The sequence below is a fragment of the Nannochloropsis gaditana genome, assembly GCF_000240725.1.
Source record: "Nannochloropsis gaditana CCMP526 unplaced genomic scaffold scaffold490, whole genome shotgun sequence".
In the NCBI taxonomy this organism is placed as follows: domain Eukaryota; class Eustigmatophyceae; order Eustigmatales; family Monodopsidaceae; genus Microchloropsis; species Microchloropsis gaditana.
Window position 1 is genome coordinate 5,669 of NW_005803463.1, and position 17,063 is coordinate 22,731.

General features: G+C 51.4%; 3 protein-coding genes across 3 annotated transcripts; all 3 read right to left on the minus strand.

Moving 5' to 3' along the window:
• Positions 1-2,509: 2,509 nt before the first annotated feature.
• Positions 2,510-5,257, minus strand: NGA_2016820 (uncharacterized protein; the record flags this gene model as incomplete). The annotated part of the gene is made up of 1 exon (XM_005854483.1): positions 2,510-5,257. A coding segment is annotated over one exon (2,595 nt), but the record flags the coding sequence as incomplete, so codon positions are not given.
• Positions 5,258-5,997: 740 nt separating this feature from the next.
• On the minus strand, positions 5,998-7,543 carry NGA_2030820 (uncharacterized protein; the record flags this gene model as incomplete). The annotated part of the gene is made up of 1 exon (XM_005854484.1): positions 5,998-7,543. A coding segment is annotated over one exon (1,546 nt), but the record flags the coding sequence as incomplete, so codon positions are not given.
• Positions 7,544-9,729: 2,186 nt separating this feature from the next.
• On the minus strand, positions 9,730-10,066 carry NGA_2060720 (e3 ubiquitin-protein ligase ubr4; the record flags this gene model as incomplete). The annotated part of the gene is made up of 1 exon (XM_005854485.1): positions 9,730-10,066. A coding segment is annotated over one exon (337 nt), but the record flags the coding sequence as incomplete, so codon positions are not given.
• Positions 10,067-17,063: the final 6,997 nt, after the last annotated feature.

Consider the following 17,063-nt stretch of genomic DNA (forward strand, 5'->3'; position numbering starts at 1 on the left):
TGCTGCTGGATTATTTCTCGTTTATTTTGAAGTTTTCAAGCGCATACACTAATGTCTTGAATGGATACCGTGCGGATCCTACCTCGTGCATACCGCACGTCATCTCTCCTTTGGCTCGTGTTTTTTCCGTGTGAGTTGCTTTGGAGTTGCAGCTTTGCAGTAACAGACAGGGACCAAAGGAGGACGGCCCGCACGACGTCCTTCAACCCGCATCCCTCGCGCCCTCGAACCCGAGTTTTTTTTCCCTTTTTTTATCTTTTTTGCGCAGTAGTTTGTAAATATATGGATGAATGATATTTTAAGTGAGTGGAGGCACAAGGTGGAGTCCTGTACCACAATTTTCACAAAAATTGGCTTTTATTTGTTCCATATTCTAACCCCCTGGCAATCACAGGGCCCCAGAGTGGTTAAGCGGTGTACCGTCCCATTGTCCAGGACAGACACCAGGAGAAGTTTCCAGGAGCTATGAAATATAGAGGCAATAACAGTTTCGAAGGGTTTCTCTTTTTCTTGGCCGTCAACTGGGCGCTTTTGAGTGTACTAGTCTTAGGCACACAGACAGGCCCCTCGGGAGGATGGGGTGCTCGTTTTCAGAGCGTGGGATGCGAAATAAACCCCCATTCTAAGTACAATAAAATGAGCTCCAGCAGTGGATCGTTACGAGAAAAATCTAGAATGTAAGCAGGAGGGTATTAAAATGGAGAGTCTGACCAGACGGGAATCGTGGAGACGAAGAGACTCGTCTGTCGCCGCCAGTCCCTCCTTCAGGAGTGGTGAAATTCTCTGCATTCACTACCGAAAAGTAGCCCAAATTCGAAGGAAAAAGGCCCATTGAATGCAAGGCTCCATGACCTGCACCATTTCAGTTCGTCCCATCCAAACTTTTTGTGTCCTCATACTTTTAGGTTTAATGTGTCCGTAGATCAAGGTAATTATATAAGCCTGCGAGCCTTTTTGGGGACGCTTCCCATAGGTGGGAAATTGCAAGATCTTGTTCGGGATGAAGATGACGCCGACCTTCCTTCTGTTGAAAAATTTTTGGAAGGCCTGACTCTGAAGAGCTTGAAGGAAAACTTGGGGAAAGGGCTGCGGGGGGGCACCGACAGGGTGGCCGCAGCAGTGGATGTAGGGGTGGAGGGAGAGCAGCAGTCCATCGACACAAGGGACGTCCACCAAAGGAGGCTAAATGTGTACGCAAAGGACCAACGGACGTACTTTGATCCCGATGTTTACCCTGACCGCACGTTCGGCAAGCTCATGTTCCCTGCCTCGTATTACTGCACAGGCCAGCTGATAGGAAAACGGTAGGTCGGGTCTGCGGTATGCTGTGTTTTATAAGTCGGTGATGCCTGTCTCTTTGAAATCAGTTGGGGTGCCTCCTCGGCGCCGAGTTTTTCAACGCACATTGTCAGAGTAAAAGAGAGCCTGTGCTCCCTGGGACTAACCTATTCGTTGCCGCCTGGCATTTTCCCTCTCATAGCTACGTTCTAACGGCCGCTCACTGCTTTTATTCTTATGGGACATCGATTGACGGCGATAACATCTACCATTCCAAGTTTCGTGTGGCGTACCACACGGATAAGGAGGGTAAGCACTACTATGCAGCCTCCTCGGCATGGGGACGACTGTGGTACGGCACAACATACCCGGAGGTGTATCGAAACAGCGACTGGGCCATCATAGAGCTGGAGACGCCTTTGGGCGAGACTCAAGGCTACGTCGGCATCAATCCTACGGATTTGACGAGGCAATTGCCCATGTACAATAAATTTTCGCTGATCGGGTACTCAGAGGATGGGTACAGTCAGACCGCGGGTATAGACCCTAAGTGCTCTTTGGAAGACGCGTATCAGGGCGTATATTTTCACAACTGTGACTGCGCTGCGGGAGCAAGCGGCGGTGCCTTGCTCGATGCTTCTTTCAATGTGGTGGGGATCAATACTGCCCACGTCATGCCCTCCAATACAAAACTCTTAAGGGCAAGCGACTACAATCCGACCTACCCAAATATTGCCGTCCCTGCTTACCAGTTCATGCCTACCTATGCGCATATTCTGACGCAGATTGATTAAATGGAATGTTTCATTCACAGTTGAAGTCTACATTTTACGTTTGCATCGTAAACGGGCACCCTTCTGGGTATTGCTATCAATTAGGTAATTCGGGCTGGCCATGTTTCAGCCCCACAATAAATTGAAAGTACTCATTTTGTACATTTATTTGTGGGAACAACTTTATAAGAGCTGCCAGACAAATTAAATTGTGTATTATGATGTGATATGAATCATGTAATGTATAATCAGATTTTTCACACGTATAGGCATGATGCACGTGAACAAGAGATAAGGCAAGGGCATAAAGGCTTAAGGCCAATCGATGAAAATCTTTCGTATGCTCGTGAGACAAGCACACGTGTAGGAAGACGGAATGAGGAAAGAAAACGTGTGCACCACATACAATGGTGGGAGGGAGAATATACAAAGAAATTACACAGGGCAAGATTTCGATACCCTCTAAATGATTTTTTTGGGAGGATGTGTTGGTACTTCCTCTATGCTTCCCGCGCTCGCAAACCCTCGATGAGCCGCCCAATTCAATGGTGTCAGTGCATTCACTTTTACACGTAATGTCCAAGCTGCTATACATGAGTATTTAAGCGTGTTTACAAAAGGGAGCTACCACCACATCTGACAAGGCGGATAACCTCATCAGCTCCATCCTTGTCCCGGGTGGCACCTGGTATTACTCTTACCCCTCTCACCTCCCCTAGAGAAATATTCCCCGTCAATACGCGAAAAAGCCATCCCTCGTTCTCTTTCTCGCTCGTTAACTCTTCAAATTTTGATGCAATTTCTTCACATACTCTCGTATTTTGCTGGTCATCTTCATACAATCCATCTCCCTCAGATCTTCCGCCTTCCTCCCTTTCTTGTCTCCTTCCTTTAAATCCCTTAACCAAGAGGTCCAATAGAGTCAAATATATCAACAACGGACGTCCTCGGACCCGAGCCAGCTGCTTCCCCTCCCGTTCATGTACATCCTCCTTGTCCCCTTTCTCATCTTCGTCATCCTCATCCTCATCCACTCCTTCTTCATTCCAAGCCATAGGTCTTGTATTTGTATCCAACATGTCACCCTCAGGAAGTGCCCGTCGACGTTTCTGAGTTCTACTCCCGTCTCCCAAATCTTTATGCTTCTGAAATCCCCTTGTCTGGCTTTGAAAAGCTCCCGCTCCCATTCTGGACGCATTCAATTCCCCTCCGGCCTGTTGAATGCTCATACTATGCAGATTGCCCTCTCCCTGACAAAGGTGTGCCGAGAGCAGTAGAAGTCGTGCGAAAACTGGACGAGCCGCCTCCCACTCTTCTAGCGAGAAGAACAACACGGCAAACATGGGCATGGAAGTCGAGCCAGCCGCCAACTCCGACAGATCATCCATAAGGGACAGCTTGCCATCTCTCTTGCGTTTCTTCGCTTGCCCGGGTGATGACAATCTCTGTGTTCCTCTCATCGTTGCAGCTACATCAACGCCGCTTGATCGCCACAGCTCTTCTCGACCTGATTCCACTTTGCTTGCATATTCAGCTACCTGCTCTCCTTGTGGAACCTCCGTTTTTGCACACTCCTCCCCTAAGCCGTGCAGCATTTTCTTCCCTTTTTCCAGCCACGCCCACACCGCTTCTTTTAAGACAGATACTTTTCTCCCTTCACACTTCTCCTCGTTGCCTTCCTCCCTTTTTAAGTACTCCGCCATGGCCAGCTGGTAGGGCACTAGCTTTAAGTTGCTTGACAAAGACCCTCCACCGGAGTCTTTCCTCAAGCTATCACCGTACGAAACCCTAAGCAATAGGAAGCGAACGTCATGAGCGACCAGGCCGAGACGAGAGACAGGGGCATGTTGATGAAATGCTTTCAGCCGGGCAAAATGCTTATCGACTGCCTGCGAGAACGCGTCTGGAGACGTCTGAGGCCCTCGTATGGGAAGAAGGCCGTTGGCGCTCACACGAGAGTTCCGAAGGGAAGCACCTTCCCATTCCCCTTTGGGCTGTTTCAGAACCCGATCAGCACGCGCTGCCTCTGCATGGCAGGAAAGATGAATGAGGTTGAAGGCCGAGACAGTGGTCACTAAACGGCAACTGCGGCGAGACCCGGCAGACGAGGGGGGTGAAGAGCTTGCACTCGCCAGAAGGTGACGTCGGCCCCAAGTAAAATTTCGTCCTCTTCCTCCATTTTCTCCTTCTTCCATACCTCTTCCCTCCTCTCCCATTTCTTCCTGTCCAAAAGGTTCAAAAAGGGTGCGTGCGCGTAGCAGAGCGGTCGTCGACAATGTGGACCCGGACGCAGGCACTGCCGCTGTCGTCCCTGACGTAGGTCCTGCCGCAGTCATCCCGGTCGATGCTTCCGATCCACCACTGCTCCGGGAATTATCCCTGCTCAGCATGACAATATCACCCTCCAAAGATGCAACATCGCAAGGGCCAACGCCCTTGCTGTAAATATACACGCCCAAAACCTCGGAGGGTTTCAAAGCCAAGCCTTCTTGACAAACCTCACATGCCAGTCCCGGCTCTTCCGGGAGTCCTTGTAAGTCTTTCAACCAATTCGAGTGGCTCGAAGTAGAAGCAGAAAGCAACGTTTTTGAAATTGCTTTCTTTGTGGCCGACATGCTGGATGGGAGGAAGGAGGCGGTAGACGAGGGCAATGCCGAGAGAGACAGAGACCGCGGACGACGATGACGTGAGACAGAGTCAGAGGACGCTGCTTCGCCACTCAGATGTAAAAGAGAAGATTCAGAGGAGACCGCGGAAGAGGAGGGAGTGACGTTGCCTCCTGCGTCGTCGATTATGATGTGGGCAGCCGCCTTGTTCCCTTCTTGTTGAGAGGCCGCGTCTGCTTCACGCATAGGCAAAGCAATTGATGGACCTAGAGTAGACGCATAACCCTGTGTGATAGAGAGACCCATCGCTGACAGAGTACGGCACCGATTCTGCTGCGCTAGTCTCCGCTTTTGTGCCTTAGTTTTCTTCCGCAAATCTTGAATAGCTTCGCACACGTGTTGCAAAACGGATGGAGATGAGGACAAAGACTCCGGGGAGTTCAATCTAGAGGCGATAGTACCCGCACTCAGAGCATCTTCCAGCATTTCTTCCGCCACAGACCCTGCATGTCCCGCCCCCGTCAGTTCTTCGATGTCATGCAGCATTTTCAAAGCACCTGAGGACAGGAGCAAAGTCCACGTTCCGACGTGACCCCCCCTTGCTAAGCCCGCAAGCACCCGTAAAGCCGGCAAAACTACCGGCGCAGCCAGGCGCACTTTCCATGCTCCCTCCACTCGTTCCTTTCTCTTCAAGAAGTCGCCATGAGACCCACTTTCTTGCACCGCACGCCCAATGCCGTCCTCAATGGGCAACACGCTTTGCAGGGCTTCAAGCGTGGCCGCTGTAAAACCACGCTCCAAGAGTTGATCGCGTATCGTAGTAGGAGCAGACCCTCCCTGTCGACATCCTGTGAGGCCATAAAGTGCTTCGAGCATAATTGTTACTAGCAAGGGGAGGGAGGAGGCGGCAGCGGTCCCCAACTCCTCTTCTTTTTCCTTTTCGCCCGATTTTTGCCGTCCATTTTTGTCTTCCGCTCGCCCTTGCCATCGAACCCAGCCAATCTCCGAGACAATTTTTTCTGTCAAAACGGCACAGGCTTGGATGCGACCGTATGTCAAGAATGGGAGAAGCCTTCCTACGGCTTTGGTCAACGAGGGATTTGCCCGAAGAACATCTAGAATCGCTGTATCCTCCAGGGCGTCCAAAAGTACTCGAACTGTGTCGTCTTCACTGTTTTTCACAGTTTTCTGCCCCTCTTGCCCCTGGAGGGTCGTGCAAGTGCCCGAGTCTTGTGTCCGGTCCCTCTCCTCGTTCTGCATTTCTGCGTGACTTCCATCCTCCCCGCTGCCTAGCTCTTCCACAAGTTGTAACAAAGCCGTTGTTCCCACCCCTCTCCCTCCCCCACGGCGCGACATTCTCAAGGCTGTCAGTAAGTACGAAAGCAGGGTCGCCGGTCCATTCAATCGCAATAAGAGTCTGGAGCGATTTTCGGGGGCTTTGCAGCAAAGCCGCAAAGTCTTGATGGCCAACGATGAAATTTCCCGTTCTTTCAGGGAAGATGAAGGAGAAATGGGAGGACGTACCAGTGTCAAAAGGGCGTGTAAGCCCCCATTGACACTGCCAATCACCTCAATCATTTTCAGCGACAGTGCTGCTGCTGCCGCTTTTTCGTCTTCAGCCTTCTCGTCCTCTAAAGTCTCTACTACCTCCTCTGTTGGCTCTCCATCCACACCCATCAGTCGGTAGGTTACTACCATAGGTGGAAGATTTGCATCACTCAACTCGGACTCCCGCTCTTGTTCCGATTGCACTACCTCTTCTCCTCCACCAACCCCGGCTCCTCCTCTTGACCCACCACCCTCATTCCCCCTGTCCATCCCATACATCTCCGGATGCTTCTTCATCACCCATTCCCTCCACATCCCGGAATAGACCAAACGCAAGGGTAAATTTAAGGAAAGGATTTTCCCAGTCACCAAACACTCCAGGAGCTCCAGTGAGTCAACGATCCCAAGCTCCCTCGCCAACCACCGTCTCAAATCTCTCACCGTCGGCCCCTCCTCCCTTCCATGTATTTGACTTGTATCTTTAGCATTAATTGCCTCATCATCATTTGACTCGGAGACGAAATCCTCGATGTCTTTGGCCCACACCGGATTTCTTGCAAGATTTCCTCGGAAAAAATCGTCTTGAGAGGGCGCGCGTCGAAACTGAATTCGATAGGGCGTATGCGTCCGAGGAGGAGCGATAGAATCCTTCAGGATGCGTAAAAGCATGCAAACCTTACGATGTTTCTGGTTTTTACTACTAGTCTCGGGAGAAGGAATGCCAGAACTTGGACGTAGCAATGTAGGGTTAGAAGCAGTTGTCAGAGAGTACGTATCCATCTCTTCGACTTCCTCCACGAGCAAACTCACGACTGCCGCTATGTAGGCATCTTCCTCCTCCGCTTTACTTCTTAGGTCTGGTGCCGGGGTTGTTATCTGTAGGATATCGTTCAAGGCTACTGTCAGAGCTGGTGGTAGGAACGTCATCGAAGCAAGCTGAAGATCCATGCGCATCAGAGGCACGAGCTGGTCACGGAGGCAGTGCCGACGGATATGCGGATGATAGCTTAGGACAGCATTAAGGATCTGGATAAGCTGGAAAAAAACAACTCCTTGGTTGCTGCTGCTACTATGAGGAGTGTGACGCATATTTCTCAGTACGCGGTTAAGTTCATCCTGTGCCAGAATGCTAATCCAAGAAATGCCACCGCGGACAGCCATGTATTGGGCTATAGGAGGTAAGCAAACCAGATGACGAAGAAGGGAGAATAGCTGGAGGAAGGAGGTATCGGCTTGTCGCTGTGGAAGGAAGGACTTGAAGTGCTGGTTTCGCCACCCGGCTTCTGTCATGCCATTACCGGTGAATATTCGGCTTATATAGGACATCAAGAGTTCAAACAGGCGAATCTGCAGCACAAAAGGTGGAGAATGTGAAGCGAAAGGAGGGGATTCCCCCGAGGATATCCAAGGCAAAGCGGATGCCCGTGTCTTGATTCCACCCTCCCCACCCTTTTCCCGGCTATCTCCTTCCTCATTCTCGCACCCTTCTTTATATCCTTCTCCGTCGACGGACATATCGCTCGTGCTTTCAACTTGTCTTTCAGCCGTTACATTGTTGGTGCTTGGCTTGCTAAGTGGTCGAAATTGCCGCTGTTGCTGTTGGCGTTGGAGGCGCAAGAAATAACGCTTCACCATCTCCAAAAGGTTTAACATGATGTTTCCAGCTTCGACACGCAGAGGAAGCGAATTGGGATTTACAAGAAGGTAAAGCCACCAATCCTCATGTGAAGGAAAATCTTGGAGGGAGGAGGTAAAGGTGAAAGTGTGCAAGGTGGAAGCCGACGCATTACTTTCCTGGTTTCTATCTCCACCGTGCTTGTCGATGCATTTGCTTGCCTTGCTCGCCATTCTGGCCTTCCACTTGAAGAGTAAGTGTGACATCGCTTTCCGCACTCGCTGCTGCCCCAATGTTATCCACCCTCGATTCTCTTTATCGCCTGTGCCATCCTTCGTCCTTTGCAAAAATGGAGGGACCGAAAGCGTCTCATCCAGTAACGATAGCATGAACGTCACACAATTTTCATCAGGTTCACCACCTTCTTTGAACAGAAGCCATCCAAACAGACGAAGGCAAGGTAGCGCAACATGCTCACATATTTGTCGCGATGAGAATGTCAAAGTACTCAAATGGCGGAGTATCAGCGGAAGTAGACGTAGATTATCTATATTTAACCTGCGCGCCGGGGAAGGAGAGAGCGATAAAGAAGGACGAATATCCACATCGGACGACCAGCAGAGTTCTTCAATTAGCTCAAGATGAGGGTTGAGAAAGGAGGTTTCATGCTGAAGGAGCGGAAGGAGTCGGCTGATGGATTGAAGGACGACATAATGTAGCTGATCTTGCAATTGCTTTCCCGCGACCACGCATAGATTCTTAAGCAACATGGAGGTGTTTTTTCGAAGGCTGGCAGGTTTATGAATGGATTCCTCGTCATATACACCCATTAGCAAATTTACCAGCGAAGGTAACGACGGATTTTGTTGCCGTTGTACTCGTTGCTGCAAAGACTGCGCTTGTTGTGTAGTAGGTTGCCAACCCCAAAGAGACCGCATACTCGTCTCATCGTGCTTCTCGATCACAGATGCAACCAAGATTTCTATAGAAATAGCCATATCTACACTACATTCGAGGCAGTGGCAAAGTCCTTCGTCTGGTAAATTTCCTCTCTCATTCGTACCCAAGGCCCCAAACTCCAGCCGCTGCTCGTATCTTTTCAACTCCGCCTCAAATTGCTGTACAAGTCGTGCATATAGGGCACGTTTGTCATGAAATGCTTTCGCACGTGTTGTGTAATACTTTAATGCCGCAGAGGCCTGAATAGATTGGGAGGGAGATGTGGCACTGGCTGGGGCAGTGACTAAGGAACGTGAACGAGACAGGAGTATAGAGGGAACAGAAGATGATGACGAGCATAAACCTGGTAGGGAAGGGGCCGTCAACAAGGGAGGGGCAGAAGAAAGGGCAGGAGACGAAGACTGCAGAAGTGCGATGCGACGATGAATGTCACTAAGTGCTGAAGTTTCTGAAGAATGGTGGGACGCGGGAGTCGATAATGGCAAAGCTGCAAAACTTACACCCCGGATAGAAGAGTCTGTACTCTCTTTGTCGTCTCTCGAAAGTCTTCGGCTTCGTGTTGACGAATCATCGACAGCTGCTGCGGTTTCTACCGCCAAGGCACTTAAAGTATCGGCACGCGTCGTCGAAATTAAGTCTTGCCCTTCCATAGTTGCACGAGCGGAATCAACCAAAAAAAATAGCCGCCCCCCTAGAGCTTCCTTTCTCCTTTCCTTTCTAGGAAACGTATCTAGACGAGTCTCCCTCTCGAGAAGTACCTGTACGTCAGGTAGTGTCGTTTGACTCAGGCGTAGCTGCTCCTCCGCCAGAGATTGTGCCGCTTGCTCGTAAGCATCCCTGATTTTTTCTACATCCTCCTCGGACGCTCCTTCCCCCAAAGTGTGCGTTGCAGGCACAGCCAGTAGGCGGAAGCGGAAATTTCCGTAACCACAGTAGCCACAGGCTTCACATAAGAATGACTCTACCTGTGAGTAGCTCACATGTCGACAGGAACGGCAGCTTGCGATCTCACCACAGGACTGACAGAAACGATGCGCATCCAGGGCTCGCCCACAGCTTGGACAGGAAACGCTTACCGACATTTCTGTTCCTTCTCCTCCACATAAGGACGCAGCAGAGGTCATAATGGAAGAATGGAATTCTCCATATTCTATCCAGAGACTTCCTACTACGGCTGCGACAGGCAAATCAATTTGTGTAGAAGACTGGCCTTTGTGAAGGTGCAGCGTCGCCAGAAATTCCCACTTTCGTCGGTCTACGCCTGCTAAAGCTGCGGAGGATGTCTGTTGTCGAGGTAGGAAATAGAGACGAATCGTTTTGACGTAACGACTGTGCGCGTCGCTTATGTTGAGCTGTATCCGTCGAACTTGGTAGCACGAGCGTAGGGACAGGAAAAGACAGTTCTCCGTGGCCCGATACACGCTCTTTAGGCTTTCCAAAGGCAAAAGTCGGTAGCTAGTCTTGCCTGTAGACATCGACGGGGAAGACTTTGGAACGCAGGAGGAACAAGGCGTAGAGTCCAAATATTTTGGAAGGGGTTTGTGGCCGTTCAACACATGCAATTCTTCGTATATAGGAGCGGCAGGATGGTTCTTTATGCTCCGAAGCTGGGTTTCCAAGAGTAGAACGAGGGTCTCAAAGAAGGGGAGAGAAGCAGAGAAATAGGGGGTATAAGTAGATGACCGAGTAAAAGCCTCTGTCAAGCTCCGGATCTTCGTTTTGTCCCTCTCCGTTTCCAATATAGCGCAAATCGCCTGTAGCAAGTCCGCTGCATCCGAACCTCTGGAAAGGAAAGAAGGCAATAGTTGAGTGATCTGCTCCACACATGTTGCCTTCTCCTCTAGGGGTAACTCGTCCCAAAAGCGCCGAAAAAGGACAGCAGCTATTTCTCTTGTTCGCAGAAATGGGGAATATACTGCCCGATACGCGAAGTCAATCATTGTGTGTGTAGTTAAGAGCCCCATATTCTTTAGCAAGGCGGCGGACTTCAATGCCTGCAAGGAGAACTGTAATCCAAGGCGTTTGGGCACCAGGGTACCTTCCTCGATCACAAACTCGTCGTTGTCGCGGTCAGGGTCCGAAGCATCGGAGCCGATCCGACCATTTCCTTCCTCTGCACACTCCCGGATCTTGATACGCTCCCCGTCTCCATCCTCGTCGTCTTCTCCAATTTCCTCGAAGCAGTCGTGGTGCAGAACAGTGTCTCCCTCGTCCTCATCCTCCTCTTCTTTTTCCTCCTCTTCCATACACTCTTCCTCTTCGTCTTTATCTTCCAGCTCATCCTCACTGCCGCTGCGGTCTTCCAGCTGCCGCCGGCTTTGTCTTCGCCTTCGCAGCAATGATTTTTTCGTTTCACCACTGTTGTTACTATCGCTGCTATTTCCGCTGCCAGTGCGCGGTCGGGCCCGGAGAGACGCAGCAGCTGCAACACGAGATCGTGTCACTTTGTACGAGAGGATGCCATCTCTCCAATTTCCCTCCTCCTCCTCCTCCTCCTCGTCGCACGCTTTCTTTGACTTGTCATCCATCTCATCTCTAGCGATCCTTCGCGTGGGCGACAGAGTCATGCCTTTTTCCCCTTCGCTCTCGCCTTTCTCTTCCCCATTCATCTGCTTTTTAAGGGTTTCCTCCGTCGCCAACTCAAGCAAATGTAGAGCCATCAGCTCTTCTTCATCGCCCCCGCTTAGCTTACTAATCAGAGAGAAAATCACGTACAAGGGAGGCTTCTCTTCAATTTTTCCACGTTCTCCCTCGGTTCTCTCTTCCTTTCCCTCATTCATTTCTGTCCCGCGCTTTAAATCGCAGTTCGTATTTGTGCTCGCCGAATAAGAGAAGGGGAAGGAGTCGAGACACGAAAATGCTTGCCAATGCCTCGGACACGTTACGGCACCCTTAACAAGCCTGGAAAGGGAGCGGTGTATTTCCACTTGTTTCGAATACGGCAAATTACACAGACGCACGGGCCACTCCGATTGTACCTTCCCCCTCTCATACGGTACCTGGCGTGTGGACTCCACACGCAGAGTGTCTATCGCGTGATACCAGGCACCAAGTTCTTGCGAGAAGCAATAAAAGTCTAGGGTGCGACGGTAGACTGAGGGACTCGGCCCACACAACACCCTTAGAAGACCTCGGGCACTCCGTTTTAAGGTCGCCCACGGGGCCGCGGTCTTTGCTGTGTCTTTCCGCAGAGAGGACAAGGAGGGCAAAAAAGATGCACTACAGAGCAGATCGCAAAGCCAGCGGGCCCAAGATGGATCCCAATCGAGATCATTGGTATTCTCAGAGGAGGCTTTGCACGCGACGGCAGGAATGAGCGAGGGTAAAAAAGGCGGCTTTTCCGTTGAAAGGCGACCTACGGCCGTCAGAAGGTCAAACAGGGAGGCAAAGAAGAAGGGGTTGAGGTCCGAAACCCGGAAAAATACAAGAAACCTCTCATTTTCCCGATGTTGCCATGTCATCGTCTCCGCTATTTTCGGATACGGCCACAAAGCATCCCACTCAATAGGTGCTCCCACACCATCTACTCCCGTGGTCTTCATAGCACTTGCTTTGTTGTTGACCAAGTCCTGCTGCACCTTTGTCACAGATGATTCACGGCCAAGCACCCAATTAGAGAAAAGCTGGCATATCTGTCGTTCCATTTTCGATTTTCCTTTCGGACCGACAGCGGTTGCGACCACGTCTTGCACCGAAATAGATACGCCATCAGTATTGCCAAATCTCTTACAAAGGTATGCCAAGGCACGGGACAGTAGAATGCTGATTTTGCTTGCTGGCGAAGGCGCCATCAAAAGTTGCTGGGTCTCCTCTATCAGCTTCGAAAGGGCCATGCCGAGTGCGAATGAAAGGGAAGTGGCAAGGCGTCTTCCATGGTTGCTCCTTAGGATCTCGGCGTTCTTGAGGCGCGAGCGGCTAATAGCAGTAGTAGGTACTAGCAGCGTAAGCAGCAGTTTGACGTAATTCATGCACATCTCATCGGTTGAGACCACTTGATTCATACTCTGCATTTCTCCCCCGCCCCATGTTGCCTTCCAAGTTTTGTCTTTTCTCTCCTTTTTACCGCTCTTGAATACTTCATTCCTACCGCACAGTACACGGCGAAGGACGTGTGAAAATCGCAGCATTATACGATCAAAGAGTAGGAGAAGGAGGCGGTCCATCCCTATCCCAGAATCTACTTCTGAGAGCGGGGGGCTTGTAGATATCTCATCGTTCCCGTCCTTGCCTTTGCCAGCGTCGTCGCTACCTGTTACCGCCTCCATCTCTGCAGACCTTGAACTCTCTTTCAAACCACCCTCCCTATCGGCTTTTTTTGCCCAAGATCTTTGGGTTTGTCCGCTCTGTATCCCGTTCTTTGAAGAGTTGTCCCTGACGATTAAATCCTTTTCTTTGGGCCCCTCTTGAAATGTATCCTCTATCGTCACATTTGGCCTTTTCTCTTTTCTACTGTTGTGAGTCCCTATACCTTCACCCTGCCCGGGCATGAAGACCATGCGATGCGTGGATACGTGCCCCCTTGTATTTTCAGGATTTAATGAGTAACAAGCAACACAGAGATCCATGTCGACACAGACCGTGCAATGAAAGCGTCCTGCTGGTAAAGGATACGCCGCACAATGGTTACAGGAGTACTGAAGAATAGGAATGGACGTCAAACGAGATGACAAAGCAGAAGGCAGGGAACCCCTGATCTTGCTGTCGTCCTCAGAAGACGTTTTTGACGAATGGGAGATAGCTCCCCCGCAACCTGTCCGGGACAGGGTAGACTCCGTAGCTCGGAGCGAGGAAGGGATCGACGCATCCACATTGCGAATTCCCTCCTGCTTGCCTTCCGGAAGCGAGCTTATGCCTTCCATTTGATCCTCTCCCCGGTGGATTCGGATAAGTTGCGCGATGCCAATGCCCAGGGCGTTAGAGACCTTCGCATCAGAACTATCTAGAAACCGAATGAGTGAATCAACGGCCCGTGACACAGCTTTTGCCTCTACACAGGGTGGAATTAACGCGAAGGTATCGGGAAGGCTCCCAGGCGAGGGGATAGGCTTCGCAGAGGATACAGTTCCCTTCAGATTCATGGCCACCTCCTTCAAGCCAAATGCTATGACTTCACGAGCTAGGGTGCAGCGCTGCTCTCGTATATCGTCCTCTTTGCATTGATCCCTTTCCGTCTTGATTATCCTTTGCACATGCTTTACCAAAGAGATTGTCCACAACCTACCCCCACCTGCATCTTTCCTTTCCCCATCTCCGCCTTGGTCCTTCGCTCCGGTTTCGTCCCAGGACTTCCAGCCAATATACAGGTTGTGCGGTCGCTTGGTCAGAATACTTCTGAGCAAGTAAAGTATGGCACTCAGCTCACAGGATGGTAAAAAAGGGGAGTCAAGTAGGATCCGAACACGGAAGAGGTGTGTCGCGTCCTTGAGCCCATGATATTGCATATCCTTCTCCGCCACCTCGGTAGTCGGTTCATGTGATTTTCCTATCGTGTGAGAGGGAGATAGCCCACAGAGTCGGCGAAGGAAGTCCTTCGCCATCCCACGCACGGCATGATGGTGTCTTCGTTTGCTGGACGTGCCCCAAGTAATCCCAAGCGCCACCTGCGCCGCCTGCCTTCCTGCTCTCCGTGCACAAAGCTTCGCATATTCCAAGTGACCCTCTTGTGCTTCCAATTCTTCCTCTTCATCCATGGGAACGGCATTGCAGCCCTTGATACTGCTACACATGCTTGCTTTCACCATCAAGACACGCAAAATTCCCGAAAGCGTTAGTTCCCACGGAGCAGTGCTCGGCTCCGACCGCATCCGCCATTCCTCTCTCGATGTTTGAATCCCTCTCGACGTCGAAAACAAACCCTTTTCACATGTGGAGGGCGGACTTCTCTGTAATGGTTCGTAGCTCCTTGCATCCTTCGTTCGCCTTTCCCCTATGTCGAGCTCTTCCAGGCAGCGACCGTACAGTTCTACTGCGTCCAGGACTGGGCCCCTCGCGTTCGTCTTCTCCTCTGACTGTTTTCCTTCTTGAACGCCGAGCAATGACAATGTTACCATTCTCGACCGAAGTACCAGCAACATCTCTTCCTCCGTCAGCATAAAATCGTACCAGCGCGCCAATGAATGGCCTTCCGGCATCCCTTCCCTGTCTTCCGTATCATTCTTCTCTACTCCACACTCTGTCGATCTGTACTGCGGTACTACGGTAAGGCGGCGTTGCCCGAGAACTTGAATCAAGCGCGGGATGGTAGCAGATCCAGTCAATCCAACAAGCACGCGGACGTGGGTAACCGCATACGTCTTGAGAAACTCTGACCGAACGCCAAGGGACAGACAGCGCTCACCCCCTTCCCTCCCATCCTTTTCTTCCGCACTCCCCACTGGTGGGGAAGGGAGTGTCACATGTGCACTGCGAATACCAGGATTGCCATCGTCGACCGCCATTCCCCCCTGATCCTCCTCCTCGTCCTCCTCGTCCTCCTCATCGTCCTCCTCCTCTTCTTCCAAGACCTCATCCTCTTCCTCTTCCTCTTCCTCGTCGCGATGTGTGATTGTCAAGGATGTCCTTCGTCCATACTTTTCTCCTTTTGTACTGGCGCAAGAAGCTCTGATGAGACTTATACCAGAGGAGTCAAATTTATTCACGTGCTCCCCGAAAAATACCAGACAGAATGCTCCATGCAGCCTCGTGCTCAGGCCGTCAAATTTTAGGTACGGAAAAGTGGTGATCGGTGTAGGTTGAGACTGAATGGAGGGAGACTTCTCATTGTTATGACTGCTCCACCAGCGGCTACTGGTAGTCAGGTCAGTTTCAACATCATCAAGGAGAAACCGAATCGCCTGGATCGACAGGTGAAGGGCGTCTTCTCCGTAGGTTGGGGACGCAGAAATGCCTGGGGACCGAAGCGAAGAGACGGAAACGATGGGAAAGGAAGCGAAGGCCCTCTTTCCAAGACCATGCAGGCCGGCTCCAGTGCCAATGAGGGAATGCAGGGACAGGGCTCCATTGCCATGCAATATGATGGCAACAGGGGTGTCTTTTGGCCCCATGGCGATTGTGAAGCCTGCTATGGTTTGGTTTTCATCCCCACCATGACTACTGCTACCACTGGCGGCCAAGCTAGAAAGGGTGTTCGATTCGCTGCCCCCGAAGGAGTCCTTGTCTCGATAGTCTAATTCCAAGTCTTGGATACACCACGTGCCTCTTTCCCCAACCCCTTCCTTCATTTCCCGCCCCTCGACGTCCCGATATGAGAGCACTACCATCCCTTCTGTTTGCTGAAGTACGTCTCGTGTCACGACGAAGACACAGGGGTGACTTCCTTTCGTTGGTCCCTCAAAAATCCGCAAGTACGGCCCGTGGGAGGCTTGCAAAGGCAAGGACGAAGTTGAACCTGAGCTGGATAGGGACGAGATCGGCCGTGTCCGAGCATTAAATGAGTGTGGGCCTCGACGCACGCCGCTCGCCCTCGCACGTGCGTTTTTAATGAGCGAAGGACTCAGGAGTATGAAGCCTTCTTGCACGCGGGAAAAGCCTTCATCCACGGGGAAGGCAAGAATCTGATCACACCGACCAACCAGCAGGAGCCCAAGGCGCTGCGAGTAATGCAACGTGACGAGCATGTGCTCCGAAGGGAGCTGCTCCAAGGAAATGTGGACGGGGAGTGGTAACGGCGTCACGGTGGAAGGATCTAAAGTCCCGAGAAAGACACCGCCCGTGGCAACACGTGGCAGTCGCAGCAATTGCAGCCCCTTCGTCATGACCAAGATATTCATCCCAAATGACGACTGCAGCCTCCTTTTCCCCCATTCCCTATTGTCTCCTTCCCCGTTCTCGGGTTGCGCAAAGGCCACAGCATCAAAAATAAAGCGGTCATCCGGCATGGTGCGGTAGCAGTGAGTCAAGGCACCCGACGCTCCCCGCATGGAGATCCGGTAGACCTTGATGGCGAACTCCAACACCACACAAACAAACAGCTCACGCCTGTCGTCAAAGCGTCCTCCTGCCATCTGTTCTTTCCCCGGAGGCAAGAGCCAGTGCGCCGCTCTTACCAATCCCGAGGCTTCCATTGTATCGCCTAAATTCAGATCAATCGAAAATCGAAGCAACATTTCCCCTTCCCTGTCGAATTGCAACACTTGACAGCCGTAGACGCCCCACACTAGGACTCGGAGGGCCCGCAGAGGATGAAAAGATAGTCCCACCGGCGGCCACGGGAGGGTGGAACGGGAGAGGATGCAGAGGCCTCCGCGCCCTGCCCCTTTCCCTCCCTCCCCCCCCCGGTCCGCC